Source organism: Colossoma macropomum, unplaced genomic scaffold (genome assembly GCF_904425465.1).
Source record: "Colossoma macropomum unplaced genomic scaffold, Colossoma_macropomum, whole genome shotgun sequence".
In the NCBI taxonomy this organism is placed as follows: Eukaryota; Metazoa; Chordata; class Actinopteri; order Characiformes; family Serrasalmidae; genus Colossoma; species Colossoma macropomum.
In genome coordinates, this window is record NW_023494800.1 from 25532951 (window position 1) to 25551131 (window position 18181).

The window sequence follows — 18181 nt, forward strand, 5'->3', positions numbered from 1 at the left end:
GTCCTTTGAGGTGACCCATAGCCTAGACTTTACAAAATACACTAAAACACTAAAAAATCATAAAAACTATTTTCAAATAAAAATTATTTTCAAATTAAAATATTTTCAAATTAAAAGTTTATAATGGCCAACCATTGTTGATGATGAGATCTACTTACTGATGAGCTACTATCTCCAACTGCTATACTAACTGTATTTGCTGTGCACTAAATATCAGCTCAGGATCTGTTGGTTCGAACTGGTATTAGGCGTTGTTTTAATGTTATGTCTGAGTCTTAGCCACGCCCATTTCTGGTGTGATAGAACTAAATTCACCACAAGAGGTCGCGTTCACTTCACTTACTTATTTGTACCACTAGGGAACACACCTTTTTTAACACAATGGAAAAATTGTACAATTTTAAATAAATAAATAAATGCTTCACTACATAGAACCTGCCCTCATGTTGCAGGATGTTTCTGTACAATGGAGGCTGGAAATACTAGGCAGAAAAAAACAGATTTGCTCTATTTTTGCTGATTATTTTCAGCCTCCGTCGTGTGAAGCGGTGATGTGTACGAAGAAGCGGATCTTTCATAGTTTCCCACCCAAAATAAAATCGCTTTCATTTCTTCAAAAACTGCATCAAAAGTGTGACGGCAAGAAAAGAGTTAACCTACCAAGGAACGCTGGTACAGGAAAGTGGGCGGAGTCTGGGGAGCCTCCCCGACCAATCCAGGAAGCCGCTGTATGTAGCGATATGTAAATGAGCGCTGCGTTTGTGGAAGCGGAGAGGGGGCGAGAGAGAGAGAGAGAAAGAGAAAGAGAGAGGTAGAGAGAGAGATAGAGAGGCAGAGAGGCAGAGAGGCAGAGTAGGGGCCTGAGGAGGAGAGCTGGACAACGGGAGAGAGAAGCCACACGGAGCACATGGACTCGCCAACGTGTTGTCTCACGGAATTTCACCGAGCTCCTGACGTTAGCTGCCAGTTTTAGCACGGACGCGGCGCAGCTCTGTAGCTAGCAGGTCACACTCGGCTGTAAATTTGTTGTTTATTTTTTGGCTTTTGTGATTTTGGGGGGTGGGTGTGGGTGTGGGTGTGGGTGTGGGTGTGGGGTGGGTTTGCCCACGTAACGTTGTCTTTGCCCACGTAACGTTGTCTTTCTATACATTACTCCAGTCAGGTTACTGTTGGAAGTAAACAGTGAGGGGACGTTAATGTCTCTGAGGATGGCGGCTAGCTAACCTGTGTCTGGCAGACCAGTATTTGTGACCGGTTTGGGTTGAAATGTTTGATTCCCATTGAAGATGCCATGCCGGAACCTGTAAAACTGCCGTTAACGCTAGGCTGCTAGCTAGCCTTAGTGATTTAGAGCGCCAGAGAGTTGTGAGCTCCTACTTCTGATTACCTAACCATAGCCTACCGAATACAGCTGCTAAAATGAGAGGGGTAGCGCACATATAGCTACTGTTTTTAAAAATGACGAGGGATTGGACTGTTGTAAAGAAGGCAGAGCTCGCATTAATGAAGTAACTGCTCCAGTTCAGTGGCTAATTCAGTCAGCCTCACTCAGTGGCTCGACACCATCGTACTGGGCTTTGTGTGAAACGTTACTTAGCTAGCTAGTTAGCTAAATCTGTATCCCCGCTACTTGACAGAAAGCTCCCAGCCGCTCAGCTGTAGTCTGAGGCTGTGGTGTAGGCTCTCCGTGCTCTGAGGACTGTGTTAGGGCGAAACGCTGCAGTTCATGTTTCGACAAGAAGTCAGTGTGCTGTCCTTCATTCCGTCTTGTTCGTACCTTTTCCAATACGAGAAGAGGAACATGTCTCGGTATAACATATACAGCCTGCTGGACTGGGTGTACGGTGGGGTGGACCCCAAGTTCGAGGGTAACGGAGGCCCCGAGTGCGCCGCCTTCATCACTCCGCAGCAGCGGTTGTGCGAAAGCCTCATCATCGTGGTCCTGTCCGTCGTGGAGGTGGTCGCGGCGCTCAGGAAAATCAACGTCGCCAAGCAGCACAGAGAAGCGGTGAAGGACGGGCGGAACAATAAAGAGGACAGTTTGGGGAAGAACCTGTTGCTCGTGGCTCTGTGCATGACATTTGGCGTGGAGGTCGGGTTCAAGTTTGCTACCAAGACGGTCATCTATCTTCTGAACCCCTGTCATGTCGTCACCATGGTGCAGGTGGGTGGCCCATGTTTACCACAGTGTGTGTCAGGGGTGGGCAATGTGATGATTTGTTGTAGTTATCCTGTAAATTACGCCACAGCATATTTTTCTGAGCATATAATGCAGATCCTAAGCGTGCAGCTGCATGTTTAATCACAAGAGAGCACAGGTAGACTTAATGTTGGGTATAAAAGGATGGGTCTTCAATGCTTATAGTTCTTTAGTAAAGGCCATGGTTCCATTTTAGCACCATGGATTCTGTATAGAATTATTACATGCTTAAATGGTTCTTTGCCTGGTGAAATGGTTCTTCATATTGACGGAGAATGTGTTGTATATGGTTCTGTATAACACCAAAAAGGGCTTTTCTATTCTTACAGTGTCAAGCTTATACAATAGAAGAGCCCTTTCTAAAGGTTCTGTAGAAGTATATACACAGAGAAATTAAATCCAGTAAAAATATGTCCTAAATTACCTCACACTGGGGTAGATGCTCATCTTAAGTGAAGTGCTTCAATTAGAAATATACAATTTTAAGGTGTACTTTCAAACAGGAAATATGAGATTTGTCATTGGTATCAACCTGTACTCAAGGTTTCCATATCAGTATTTGAGAAGTGGCTTTGTGCCATCTATAGAGTGGTTGAATATGACATTACTGGTGTATTTTGTCTGTCAAGCCAAAGAAAAACAAAATATAATGATTCATGATGTGAAAGTGTCTTCATAAGTATAATGATATTGTTTTTGCCATATCACCCACCCCTAATGTGTATTAGTTCATTACTGCTATAAATCAATGTTTTTATTTGTAAGCTGTAAAAAAAACACCCCTCCAAAAATGCACAATTGTTAAACAGGTGTGTGAGCCGAGTGGTCATATGCTAAGAAAAAGCTGAAGCATGGCTCATAATAAAGCGTATAGGGCTGGTTTCCTGGACATGGATTAAGCCTGGTCTTGGACTAAATGGCAGAGATGACTCCTTTTTAGTTTAGGTTTAGGTTTGATCTGGGTCTGGAAAAACTTTGCTTAAAACTGAGAGAATAGGTTATTGTTGCACTTAGGCTGCTCTTGTAAATGATGCCCCTGGCATTTTGTTGGTCTGGTATATGTAGTCAAAGCAAACTTTGATCTAAGTGAAATATCCATTACCACTGTTCAATTATAAACCTAAAAGGGCAGAATCTCTTATTGTTCATTCAGTACATATTTTCATCTGTCAAAGCACTGATGTCTGAATGGACAATGCATTTGTACTCTTCAAACTTACAAAAGTTGCATAAGCCAGCTTCAGAAAAGGTGTGTGGTGTCCTCCCAGAAGAACATGTCAAAGCTAGAAACATTCCTAAGCTTGCCTGTGGGGCACAGACTATGGTCTGATCTTACCAAACCTGATGTTTATCCTGCTGCTATAATTTAGAGGTGATGCCTTTTTCCGTATGGCAAAAAGCGTGCACAGTTAGACACAGTATAGCCGGTACTTTCAAAAATAAGAATGCTTCTTATAGTTTGAGGCAAAATATGTGATTTTACATCAGTTACACAGGGATTGTGTGCCGTAGAGCAAAAATGTTATTATATTGCATCATAACAGCTTAGAGAAATGGTATTAATTGTAACTGACGCAATTGAATGTGTAGATGTTAAGGAAGAAGTATTTGTTAACGTTGCTCCACTTCCCCTTTTTTCCTTCTCAACTGAACGTTTTTTTTTTTGTTACAAACAGGATTGCATTTCTTCTCAAGCTGTACAGTCTTCTGAACTTTAGGACCTAACTTGAAACAGTTATGATTCAATAGTGGATCCTGTCTGGTAGAGAACAGTTATAGTTGAATTATGCAGCCAGAAACATTTTTCATCAATTTTCTATCATTCATTTGCTGTTTTGCCAAAGTAAACATGGGCTGTACTGAAAATACGGTATTAGTAAGACGCCAAAGTAAAGTTTTAGCTTTCATGTATGCATTAATACTCAACATTTAATTGTTTTAGGAGGCATTTATGTACCCTGGTTTATCTTTAGTTGGTCAGGAGTGCTCTCTTTATTATATCTTTCAGCTCATATGACAGACAATTCTTAATGTTACACTCTTCCAGAGTTTCCAGATTTTAGGGCACATTTACATCACAACAATGGGATCTAACTGCTCACCATGTGACCATGAGGGACAGGGATGCAGTCTCACGTCCTGTTCTAAAATGTGGCTTACGCCAGTTTCGCACCAGATGCAATGCCGTACGCGTGTTAATCCGGTACCACTCCGCAACGCTTGTTACTTCACACCAGACACGACACAGTGTGTTTTACTGTGGACTGCAGTTTGAACTAATTCAGTAGAATGGTCCGTATAAACCGTATGAATTTTACATTTCTCTGTAATGTACTTATGATTATGTACATGAAAAATACCAAATATTTTCATCAGCCCACAATTCCAGCATCGGTGCATCCCTAAAAAAGAGGATAGCCAGAAAAAGCAAGTGAAGCATTCTCCTTTTCTGCTAACTTCATGACCTTAACAACCCTGACTTCAGTGGAAAATAATTTCAAGCTGTATGAAAAAGCAGTTTTTTCTGTTAGTTAGAAACAATACCTAATTATCGTTACACACTGCTCATGCATACAGTGTCATTATCAGATTTGTTTAATTTTTTAAGAAGAGCTTTTTAAGAAGGAGTTTGAGACAGAAGCACAGGTAGCTGTAGAAGCTGTGTTAATGTCCTGATACAGAAGTAATAAATGGTAATCCCAACACTTATGTCAATATTAATTTGATTTGGGAAATTACAGTTGCAGTCAACAGTGAGAGGAAATGCACGTGAACTGTTTAAGAAATACTGTAAATTTCAGGAGTCAGTGAGGTTTTTTTTATGATACATTTGTTCAGTGATCTAGAAGAACTGACATGATATGCATAAAAACATGTTGTGTCGTAGTTTATCATGGTGACAGTAACATGAAATAAGATGTTTGAAAAAGCTATTGGATGTCACTGACAATATGAGAAGGGATAAATCACTATTAAAATAGTATAACTTTATTATTAATGTAATAATACATTTTTTACTGTGTAAATGGAAATCTAACCTCTCCTTAAAGCAAACAGAAAAAAATGACGAAAGCACTTCACTACTGTGCAAAATTTTGTGCACTTTAAGGCTGAAGAAGTGATGTGAAGCACTGCTCCTATGAAGCATCAGAAGCTGTTTTACTGCTAATGATGCCGCTTGTGGAGAATTTGTAGATAACACTGCATTTTATTGTGGAAACTCATATCACAGTAATGTGATATAAAAGTATAAAAATATGACTTATTGTGCAGCCATTCCTTTTTAAGCATGACTGTGGCTTTGCTGAAGGTCTCTGTTCTTTTTCTGGTGTTTTCTATAAAGATGCCAAGCCCAGGCTTCACATATTGCACCTCTTCCTGAACAACTCTCACCCTTGATGAGCTACAACTCCTGAATTATACATAGATGAAATGTTTAATAATCCCAACTGGGTCATGTCTAAGATAGTGAAAAAAAACCAGCATCCACACAGTTCTGCAGACAGTGTGGTGTGCCACAAAGACTTGGTTGTAGTCTGGCTGGCATGATGGTATGGAGTGGGCTGAGTGCGTGTGCTGGACACCGGCCAACATCAGAAACAGCCCCTAGATGGTACAAAACATAGAAAGATGTGAATACACAGTAGCGCAAAGCAATTCAGCTCTTTATAGGTCTTTATCACCTCTGCCTTTGAGTTTGTACTGGTAGAGTCTTGACAGATTGACTTATAGAGAGTTCAGCCTCAAAGACGTTTATAATTCTTTACTGTATAATGCTAATATTGACCAGGGGAGTGATAAGGGAGAGATAGGCTGAAGTTGTTCAAACATAGCCTGCAGACAATAGTTTATTTACTTAGTTCTCAGTAGTGACTCTAGCCAGTCATTGATCTATTGCATTCTTATAGTGGTGCAAGCAGGAGATGAGTCAGTGGGCTAATGCTTTGTATCACACTACTGTGCCCAGTCTCCATAGATTGATTGATTAGTTATATGTTCACACTACATTTACCATTTATGTAGCATTGCACCAACACAATACTGTATCGATATAGGAGCCTGTGCTTGTCCTTAAATGCTGTATTGATACTGGCTATGGGAACAGCAGTGTTTCCTGGAAAGGCAGTGATGACAGTGGGTGAAATACTGGTTATTTACTATACTATTATTTTCACCTGTATATCACAAATACACCAGATAAAGCAACATACATACAACTGACTGGAGTCCCTTACTTGAATGGCTGTGCCAGGCTTCTTTCAGTAATCCCTCCTCTCTAGTAGTAGTCGACTAGTAGTCAACTACTACTACTACTGAAGTAACGTTAGTCCAGATTGTTATCGAGATAGTTACCATTAGAGATTTGGAAGAAACTGCTGGTCTCTTAAGGCAGCGATAGCCTTTAGCCGTAGTTTAGCCTTTAGCATATCACAGTGTGTTCACTATCCCCACCCATGGTCTCCGTCGGTCAGCTGTATTACACAGCCGTGGGGTCTTGTGGACCCCACGGAAATCCATAGCTCAACCACTGCTACTGTTGGCGTGAATAAGTATAATATGAGATGTAAGCGTAAGTGAATGGGATGCACATATAAGATAAATGACTTATATAATATATAAATATATGTAGTACAAATATGCAACATAATAAAGCAAGTAAATGCCATTAGTTCAAATTTGGTATTTTTATTAGTGGCACAGAACACAAAAACACCAGATACCAAAATAAAATATTTAATATTTATGTGGAACTGTATAAATATCAGGACTTGAGCTATTTAGGTTAGATAGAGTTAGTATCGGTATCAGTACCATATCGTAGACCAGTACTCAAAGATCAGGTATATGTATCAGAAGTGGAAAAAGTGGTATTGGTGCATCCCTACATTTAGGCATGCATGTAAACTTAATGTAATGATAATGTAATAGTATGTTATGTATATTAGTTTCCCCATGTTGTAATCAACAAACAGTTGTACTTTCACCAAGCTCTTTATTACAGCACAAAACTGTTAATAAATGAAATAGCCTAAAGCTACCTACCTTGCGACACCTTAAGGACCACCTACCAACCATCAAGCTGTGCCCTAACAACAAGCTGGAATACCATAGAACATAACACCATAACGACTTCCTGAATTTGCTCTAGAAACTCACTTGTGTTATCACAAACAAATGAGAGTTGTCTGTGACAGCTTTAACTTGTGAAGCTTTATTAGCAGCTTTGTCAAGCCAACATAGTTTGTTCACAAACTTTCTAGTTTATACAGGGCCATTATCCAGCTGAGCGACACTTTACAAATTCACGAACAAAGCAAAACCAGCCAAAAGGTACAGAACAAACAAAAAATAAACAAAAACATTACAATTATAGAACATAAAACATTTTGGAAAATGACGAAGCTAAGGACAGACAATTTTGCCAGCATCTTTGCGACATGACATGTATCATGGTGTAAGCTTCACAATTCGATACGATACCATGACAAAACAGACATTTTTGGTCAATGTTTACCTTAAAACATGTACAAACTACATTAATAATGAATAAGAATAAGTTTATTGACAGTGATAATGACATTATTTGTATTAATGATTACCAAAAAATAGAGTTGATTTATAATAAGTTATTTAACAGCACTACAGCATGTAGCAGCACTACACACACGTAACGCTACAAACTAATAGCTCACTACACATCACACAAACCACATCTGTGAAAGTGGAACTAATTTGAGTACACAGCTGATGACCATACATACCTTAACGCAAGAGTGTCCAATCTTATCTGCAACAAGCTGATGTGGCTGCAAGTTTTCAGTCTCCATGAAAGGGCCTAAAAAATGAGTGGCAGTGTCACGTATTCAAACAGCTACACTTTTACCCTAAGGACTGTTTGTACTTGAGAGGGGTATTAGGGTTTTTTTCTGATTTGAACGCATACAGAGTTAAAGATACGTGTAAAAGAAGCATGTAATTCGTTGTAACACTTTATTTATCTTTTGTTTCTTTTTTCAGCTGTAGTTATAAGAGTCTATGTCTAGCAAACAGCTGGTTTAGGCTATAGTTTTAAACTGGTCGCACTCTACAGGGTTTTCATATTTGATTTTCAACACTCAGAACGTTCCTGTAATGTGAGGTGGTATCGACGTAACTTGACGGGTGATTCAGACAGCATCCAATGAGGGAGCTAGCAGAGAGGAAAACAGGCGTATATGCATGCCACGTGTGCAGCAGATTGCGGAGATGGAGGAACTGCTCACTTAAAACAGCCGAATAAGTCAGATAAGATAAGTCAGCTGCCTGGTTATAGTAAAATATTTCTCCAGCTCTCACTGTGATTTCTGCATTTCTTCACCACATGTTCATCCATTATTTTCATTTTTGCTATGCTTCTTGTGTATGTGTATAGCAGGAACCAGGGGTTCCAGTGTCTGTAGCACAAATTTAGCCATTTTATTTAGTATCCAAAATGTCCAGTGAACCTATATGTGTCTTTATATGTAATGTAGTTTTATATGTAATGTAGATGTGAATGTACCCTTTCCGTCATGTCGATGTATAAAACTAAATAAATTTGGGCCGAAATCTTATCTAAGAACTATTGCAAAACATTGTCTCAGGCATCATGCAGTGTATTTATAACAAGTTCATGTAATGACTTTCTGTTAGGGAGCTTTTAAGAGGCATTAAACTGTTTAGACATCTGGTTCCCATCATCACCGCTGTGAACAATTCTGACTCAATACATTTGTCGAGAATGAAGGATTTCACAACAAACCATTTAATTATGCACATATTTTTAGAAAATGGTGGAATTCCTCTTTCTTCAGTCTCATACATACAAATAGAAAACCCAGATGAAAAGTGGGTCATGTTTAGTGACCCTCCCAGGAAACATAATGTACACAGGACATGCCAGCCGTTAGTTGGGCAACAGAATTGTAGGTGCAAGAAGCAGAAGTCTCAAAAGCACAACCAGGGCTAAGAAACTCATCATTTTTGTATCAAAGTCTGCTACTGTCAAAGTACAGGAGCTACAAAAGGGGAATTCTAGTCCAACAACAACGAACAAATGGTTTTGGTACATAAACCTACACAAATGTCATAAGTGGAACTCAGGAGGAAATAAAATACAAGAAAAATGTATGGGCGCTTTACCATAGTATCACATTTATTGTGTAATGAAGTGAAAATCTTATTTGTTTGTTTTCTGGTTAATAATGTTGAATTGAGAGTGAGCGTTTGTGTTTTTGTTTCACTATATCTCATGCATAAATTGAATTTAAGGTCTTCTTCCAGCCTCAGAAAAAGACCATTTCCTCATAGTGCACTCTGGACCCAACCTAACAACTGACTGACTGAAAATGAAAGTGCAATCAACTTAAAAGATGGGGGGGAAATTCCAGTGTTTCTATAAGCAGTTTAGTACTTTGCATTGTTGTGCAATCAACTTTTACATCACTCCTGATATGTTTACAAATGTTTAGAGATTTTTATTGTTCCTGAAATCAACTTTATCATGACAGTAGTTATATTTAGGGGTGGGCAATATGACAGTATTTCATGTTGTAAATTTTCATTACAAAGCCAGGATTATTAGCCCTGTTTAGTTGGATTTATTGCATTGCAGTATGTAAAATGTTAAATATTTGAAATGTGGCATTACTGGCTTTTGTTTGCCTGTTCCAACATTTCGTATGTCTGTGTGTCTGCCCTGTGATGGACTGGCAGAGCATCATTTTAGGTCATTCTTATCATGTAAGGAATAGATACCTTTGTTATTGTGCTTGTTAGATGTTTAATTTTATCAGTTTAAGTTTTGATTTCATTATTTGTATTTGTAAAAATAGCAATTATGTTTTTTCCTAAAATCATTCAGCTCTGTGCACAACTGGAACATCTGTCTAATGCAAGTAAAGCAGGAGTGGGGGTTGAAGCTCACTGTTAGAGACTGACTGACCTATATTTATACGTATGTAAATCTTAAAACTAAATCCTAACTATGCTATAAAGACACATTCAGTTGTTTGTTATAACTAGAATTTCATGCATTATTTGTAATATAGAATTATCAATATCAGTTACTACTATAAACTATGTGGTAACTATTATGAAACTAATTACCTGACCTAATTTTAGTCAAAAATTCTGCAATTTTTTTAACCACCAGTAAACATATACACATTGGTAAAAACATAATAAGCAAAAAGATTTAATGAGCGCAAAGAAAGATGAGCCATATTTTGCTGCTCAGAAGCTCCACAGCCTGTAGGTTAAGGCCAGTTTATAGGTGGGGTGACGAGTGTCGCTCGACAAAAAAATGACATAAAAAGAAAAACTGATAGGGTGTTGGTGGTTTTCACGGTATGCAGCTGTGTTTTTTTCCTGCTGTTCCGCTGCTGTATGTGCAAACAGGCGGCGCGTGTAAACTGCAGTAGTCACGCGGACATGCCGTTCATGCCTCACAGAAACAGAATGAGTTGCCAGCTATTCAAAACTAGGATCATTCATGAGAATATAAATGTTTTCATTTTCAAATCTTTCTGTGCGGCTGCAGTTCATTTAGAAAGTTGTCCAGGCAGAAAACACATCCCGCACCAGTGTAATTTCCACCCACACTGCACTTACAAACTAACTGGAATTTTTAGGAAAACTGTGAATCTGGCAACCTTGCGTGACGGGTAAAGAACTCGTGAATGAAATATGTACGTATGGAAAACGAGCAGTATTTCTGGTTGCTGTAGCAGCCCTGCAGCAAAACACAAAGACTAAAGGTCTGCACCAGCATGAAATTGACGCCCAATCTGGTACTGCTAAATTTGAAACCTCAACCCAAATCCTTTCACACTGCGGCGGAACCGCTGCATCCGTGGTCAGTGTGACGCTGAAATGACAACGTGTTGCTACGGTACTGAGCTATACTGTTGCTATCATAGCTCTAAATACAATGTTACGAATGTTTTCTGTCTGATGTAACGACCAGGTCATAATGTGTCCACAATGAGGAAGTCAATGACTTATGACAATTTTTAAGCAGTTCCCCTTTAGCTTTCTTATTATTTATTCCATGACAAGCAAGACCATTTAGCTAGACTTTGTTTTACACCTAGAGAGAGAGAGAGAGAGAGAGAGAGAGAGAGAGCGAGCGAGCGAGCATGCAAGAGAGAAAATGTGTGATAGTGAGCAAAATTTCTGTAAGAATGTTTCTTCAAATAAAAACAAATCTTTTTTGTAAGGTAGTATCATCTTAAATTGAACACTGATGTTTTGCAGTAAACTGAAATGACGAATTCTGATGTGTCATTGAATCATGCCTAGGTTAGCGGTTAGCTAAGTGATGTTTGCTGTAACATGCCCAGATACTTTTTTACACTTGGATATCCTCCACTGCATAATACAAAAAGTCTAGTGAACATAATGTCACACAAAAACAGTCATTGAAAATACATGTAGATCTTATTTTTAATCTCTGGATCACAGTGTACTAACAGTGCTATCTGAAGACTGGGAGACGAGCACTACGTTTGGCTGTAGCACAGAGGCACTCTGCCAGGGACGGGTGTGCAGAAGTCATGCCAGTGAGGAACTCTTGGCCTGCTTCCTGTTTGCAGAGGGGAGCACCGTTGTGCTTTGCCTGAAGGAAGGGAACGTTCTTTCCTGCAAGCTTATTGCGCTTTGTCTCTTAAAGGGATAGTCCACCAAAAAAGCTAGTATTGCCAACAAGGAATGAAAGCGAATGGCCACTAGTTATCATTATGCGAATACTATGCTAATTGGTGTTTCCTACCAAACCTTCCATTCATTGTTTGCGAGTTTAGCATGTTTGGTCGATCTGTTCCTGTAAAACTCCAGCATTATAAGAAATTACACCAGCATTTCAAAAACATGGTCCTTGCTTAATGAGAACACCTGTATTATTTACACTTCCTAGTAGTAGCTGCACAGGAGCTTTAATCTCATGTTTTGAGACTTAGTGCTGTTATGTGTTGAGAGAAGTACACAGTTTTTATTCCAGACATGTTTTGGAGCTGTTTATGTGGAAGAGTGGCTGATAAAGAGCACCTGCAGTGCTTACTTATCTATATTAGACCTGAAGAAGGTTTTATTTGCCTGATCTCTCCGAAAAACGTTTGAAATGAGCCTTCGCTGACATTTTTCATGGTTCATAGATTATGATAGACAGTTTGCTACCTGATCTTAATAGTCCTCAGTTGGCTTTTACTTTTACGTAATTCAAATATTTAACTGGACAAGCATGTCTAGTATTGCATTCCACCATGTCAGATGAAAGTAAACATGAAATACCAACGTGAAAGCCTGTACGCACAGGTAACGCATCACTGACCTGACATCTAAAGTTAAAGTACATTTTTAAAAATGGGTAAAAGCTGTTCAAAGCAATAATTCATGATACGTTTCTTGGTAACAGTTAAATTGTCTTCTGTTGGAAGACATTTAAATTATATTAGAGTACAGGCCAGAGTGTTCAGTTCGACTGATTAGCTTCTTACTTCCTAGCTAATTATAGACTGTTTGAGCTCAGAATAACAAGTATTGCCCACTGCAGTCCTCTGGAGTTTTGCCACGTGTCTGAAATTAAAGCTTTTATTGTTTTTTTCTAAAACCCTGTGATATGGCCCAATAAATGTGTTTTTATTTATTTATTTATTTATTTTTTTGCTTTTTTGGATTTATCTTCATTTGCCTCAATCCAACTGATGAAAATGCATGCAGTTAAATTTTGTTTGTTGTGACATAAATATACAGTTGTGAATGTCATAACTGAAATATAATTACGGTCAGCTCACGTAATTGTGATAAGGCAATTACGTAACAATTGTGACAAGCCTAGAAGGTCAGATTAATTGTTAGATGTTGGCTAGGTTTTTACACCATAAATCTTTTTAAATTGGTGCTAAACAAGCAGCAAAGAGCTGTGGCTTTACGTCTCATTTGACCTAGCACTATGAGTTAACTGTACTTGTGTAACCTGCAGTCAGGAATACATGCATACCTGCCCTACCTAGAATCACCTGATTACTTTGGCTTGTATTGCTTGTATCAGCTTAGGTAGGAGGCATGGCATTTTGCTGCAGCTATCAGTGCACAATTTTTCTGTGTTTGAGTTTGTGGTTTGAAAAAAAAATACAATCTAAAAACATAACTTTTTTTTCCCAATATGTCAAATTCAGCATATAAACAGTAATTGGGCATTAAAGTGTGCAGAAGTCTGTTCTCCGTAGAGGATGTGTTAACTTATTTGAATCCAAATTTTCATTACCAAGAGTTTTAACTAGCTAAACTTGACTGTGGCCTGTTGTCACACAGCCCTTGTCTTACACCTTTAATTTCATAACATACCCCACCCTACAGTGTTCACACAAGCTAGGCAGAAAGTTTCCACTTCAAAGTTTACCGCTCGTTTCAGTTTGAGTGCCGTGGCTTTTAGAAGTCTAGCATTCTTCAAGCACTGATGTGCTGTTTGTCCCAGACATGACATTTTAATCTTGTTTTCCTTGTGGCAAATAGTGTTTGCTGTAGCCTAAGTGATATTTTGTCTCTATTTTCAAATATAATTGAACCCTACAGGCTCCACAATTCTGCGTTTGGTTAGTTTCAGTTTGTCAGCCAGTCTTGCATTAAAATCTGAAAGGTGCAGCAAAGAGCAAATAGAAGAGTTTACTGATGTGTAAATAATGCATGGTTGCTACATGAATGAGCACTCTAGTCTAGTTTCTTATGTAAATTTGTCTTCGTGACCAGCATAAATTGTCCTTGTCACGACATCACATGGCAAAAAGAAACGTGGCTTTGGCATTTTATTATTTGATTTGCATCCTACACTTTAAGTTGTACTATGGCCTAGCTGATATTTTGGTCGGCAGATGAAATCCGCTAATATTAATGGTCTGCATATTTATTTGTATTAACAAAAATCCCAATGTAACCTTATATTAATATTTATGGCCAAGGCTCACCAGCAGGCCGAAAGTATGGTTACACACTTATGTAACCTGAGAATAGCTTAGCCAGTTTGCTTTGATGTCCCTATAGTTACTGAATAATAAGCCTTACAGTGTAATAAGACTTGGATTTTAAGGGGCTAAGTTATTTTATTTTGCAATGAAGACAAGTCTGTAAAATAAAGAAAACTACTTGTTTCTAAGGGTACCTATACCCTGTTGCTCACTTTTATTACAGAAATACAAGCTAAACTGGTAAACTTTACCACAAAACACCGTCTGGGAAATATAACAAAAACATAAACTGTATCAAAAGCTGAACATCCAAAAAATCAAAATGTTATGACACCTAAAAAACTGGTGAAAGATGATGGATGAAAAATATATCCAACAGCACTAGTGCTACAATGTTCATATTCTTTTATGTTTATTTGTTATTATAATATGTAAATTATTATATTATTATTATTATACAATATACAAATGGAAATCATATTTGAAAATTCACATTTGGCAACTGAGAATCATAGAAGTCAGTAAAGCTGTTTAACTTCAACTATTAGATTCTGTTTCATTTTTGATCGTATAAAATGAAATGATTGGATAAATTAAAATTGGTTTTGGTATCAGTGACAGAATTTTCATATTAGCCAGGCTCTATTTGTTTGTCATTTCTCTTGGAACGAGGTACCAGATGTGATCTCAGAACGAGAACACATGCCTGGGGATAACTTGCTAAACTTTTGGTGCTGGATTGCAGTGAAATCCCCCACTAACAGTGATAGAGTCCCTAGTCTGTAATCCCTCCTTTTAAATCTGGAGTACAATCGATAACACAAGCAGAGCAAGCTAGCTAGTGAAACCATATTGTTAGCTAATGTTTATATCAATCTCGTATGATGTTTTCTGCACGTTCATCACACGTCTGCATGAATAAGTGGAGCCATTCTAACTTGCTTTGTGTTCTTGAGCTAACGACAGGCTTGCTGTCCATCAAGCAATGTGGATGAGCGCATCCATTATTAAGTTCTGCCTTCATAAAGCGTTTTGTTGGTTTCAAAATTTCAAACTCAGTTTGTTCTCACCCTAGCAAGTCTGTCCTCCCACAACATTTAGCTCAACATTTCCAGTGTTTGTCCCAAAACGTTTTCATTAGATCACATCTGCTCTCGCATGACAACTTGGTAGGCATTACAGCAAGGGGTGCTATACTGACAGCCAAGCCTGGCCAAGCTGTCCTGTACGACCAGCATGCTTTCATCTGGTCAACTGTCAGGGCAAATAGAACTTGTTTGTTTATATAAACATATATTCATTCATTTCAGTGCAGCAAACAAAGCAACAGTGTTGATCCTATTTTGAGGAGATTGCAAGTTTTTTTGCAAGAATTTTTCATAATGTTTCTGTTGGAAGGCCAACTGTAGTTTCCTTCCTGGCACTGTCAGACCTTTGGGACCTGGAAGCGTGGCCTTGTTCCTGATCTTCTAGGATGGTGTTTTTTTTTCTCTCTTTTTTTCACGGTGAAGGAAGGAGTGTGACTCTGTTTTACAGTGTAAGGGCAGCTGCATCAGCGTTAACTGCAGGCTACATTTCTTTGCTTGTTTACCTAAGGAGCACTGTGTCTGTGGTTATAAGCCAGTCTATTTACCTGTTACCTGTAGCAGTAAAAGAAACTACAGACTACAGTATATATTTGCATATGCAGCATATTAAATCTGTTCTCTTGTAATAAGTCAGGCCTCTGGCTTTGATAGCTCTTTAGAGGGCAGTTGTATTTCACTTAATGTCCTCTTGAAAAATGCTAATGTATAATGAGATCATGTTTTGCTTTCTAGTCCCACCCAGATGAAAGCCTGTTATTCTGTTCATTACACCCCACTCCCCAACTCACACCTTCATGTTTTCATGTAGTACAGTCTGGCTGAACAAAACTCACATTATATCTTACCTAAACAGTTATTCATTTTGTTTTTACATTGTTTGAGTCCTCATCTATCAGGGAAAAGGCTTCAGGAGACTATGGAAGTACTTAGGAATTTGAGGCAGAAGAGTAAGGTGCTATAGTGGACCTCACAACTGCAAACAGACGCTTGCACAACTGTCATATCGAGTTCTTATTCAAAAATAGAAACCCGTAACAACTACCAGTGTATCATGACAGCTCTAATTATGCAATGAATTGCTTTTCCATTTCACTTACATACTGTGTTCTCTTTCTATGAGGTATGATCACAAATAATATCAAATTACGATATGCTTTTCATGCTTGGCTGCAATTTCTGTGGGTCAGTCGATGGAGTTCAGAATGATTGTGCAAGCCCATCTCACAGTTGTGGTAGTTTAAAATGTATTATTTAATACTCACTCTGTCATATCATCCATCTTGTGCCTGTCCTTTTGTTCATTTGCCCACAATTTGAATGCTTTTGAAGACCTATTTCTTTTTTAAACTATCAAACTATATCAGTATATAATCTTACCAGAACATTTTAATGAGCATGACTCTTCAAGGTTACCTTGGCCGTTTCATTGCAAAATTTGGATTTAAATTGCAGTGCATCTTTTCTTTGTTCAGTGCTAAATAGTTCTAAGTGAAAAAGAATAAGACACAGCCTTGTTAATGGTGCAGTTCACTCTTTTAAGTGGACATTTTTGGCCTTAAATGATTTTTGAGTTTTGAGATTTTACACAGTTTTGATATGGGGTCGAGTAAGGTTGGGAAAATGCAATGAAAATGCAATGTTTATGCACTTCTATGTAATTTTCCTGGAATATTGATCTGTCTGCAATAAGGCTGTGAATTTTGACAAATTCTTTTGACCGGTAACTGTTAACATTATTAGTCTGTGATTAATTGTTATCTGACAAACCTAAAATCACGGACATGACCAATGGAAACATCAGACACAGCACTGCATTTATATAAACAAGGCTTCAGGCTTTATTGAATGAAAAAATACATCTCACATAACAGATATGACAGTAACGTAATGTAGTCTGCTTACTTACATTTGCCACATATTATTAGCCCAAGTTAACGAAGATATGGCCTGACCAGGACTAGCTTGAAGTTCAAATGCATAGTTTAAACAACAATCAACATAGTGGGTCACAACTTTTAAGCTTTTTTTTGTCATGGGCTTTACTACATAGGATAACCATTGTCTAACAAATAATTGTAGGCTAAAGCTTAAGGCTGCACTGAGCAGAGGCAACATGACATTTAAAAAGTGTCAGTTGTTGCCTATTTTAGCACTGTATCATGTGGCTAAATAACCTAGTTGTGATAATGCTGTAAACTCCATTTATGATGGTTTAATCTCTGCTCTATCCTTTTCTGAAAGGCTCTGGCGCAGTCAACCTCAGATAACCCGGAGTTGTGCATTGCTAAGTAGAGCTGTCTGAACAAGTTGTGATCCTCATACAATTCAAAAACGTTGAATGAAAAATCTGCCTATTCAAATATCAGTTGTTTATTGGAAATGAACTTTTTAACTGAAAGCATTTATGTTTTTGTCTGTAAATGGTCAATCAGTTAATTATTAACATCCCAAGTCTGCAGTAAACTCTGAAATAATAAAGAAAGCTATATTTCATAAACGCAACTAAAATTATGAACCAGAAGAGTTTTTGGATTGGTTTGTGCTTAATTGAGTAATTAAAGATTTTTCTAACAATAAAAATGGATTGAACCGAACAATAACAAGCCATGTGCAGCTTTTTGAAGATATACTGTATAAGCAGAACGCTTTATTGGGAATAAGAGATGTCTTTAAAAAGACTTAATTAAAACAAGTCAGTAAATTAGTGTCCACCAGGTTCCTTACTGTAAAAGAGGCCAGTAGGAGAATTCTGTATTATCACCATACAACTTGCAAAAGAAGCATTACAGATTTATTTCAGCATTGCAGATTCACTTTTAATTAAGTTTACAACTCAGTTACTGTTCATCAGTTAACTGATTAACGATGAATCGATTAATAGTAATTTACTAAGTTGTCTGCGAAGCACTTTC

General features: G+C 38.1%; 1 protein-coding gene across 1 annotated transcript in view; it reads left to right on the forward strand.

Moving 5' to 3' along the window:
* The first annotated feature begins 790 nt into the window (after positions 1-790).
* Positions 791-18181, forward strand: part of LOC118819649 (transmembrane protein 164) — a 45480-nt gene continuing 28089 nt past the window's right edge. Inside the window, exon 1 of the mRNA XM_036587462.1 lies at positions 791-2164. Within this exon, the coding sequence (XP_036443355.1) occupies positions 1727-2164 (438 nt within the window). The 5' untranslated portion in view covers positions 791-1726. The remainder of the gene's footprint in view (positions 2165-18181) is intronic.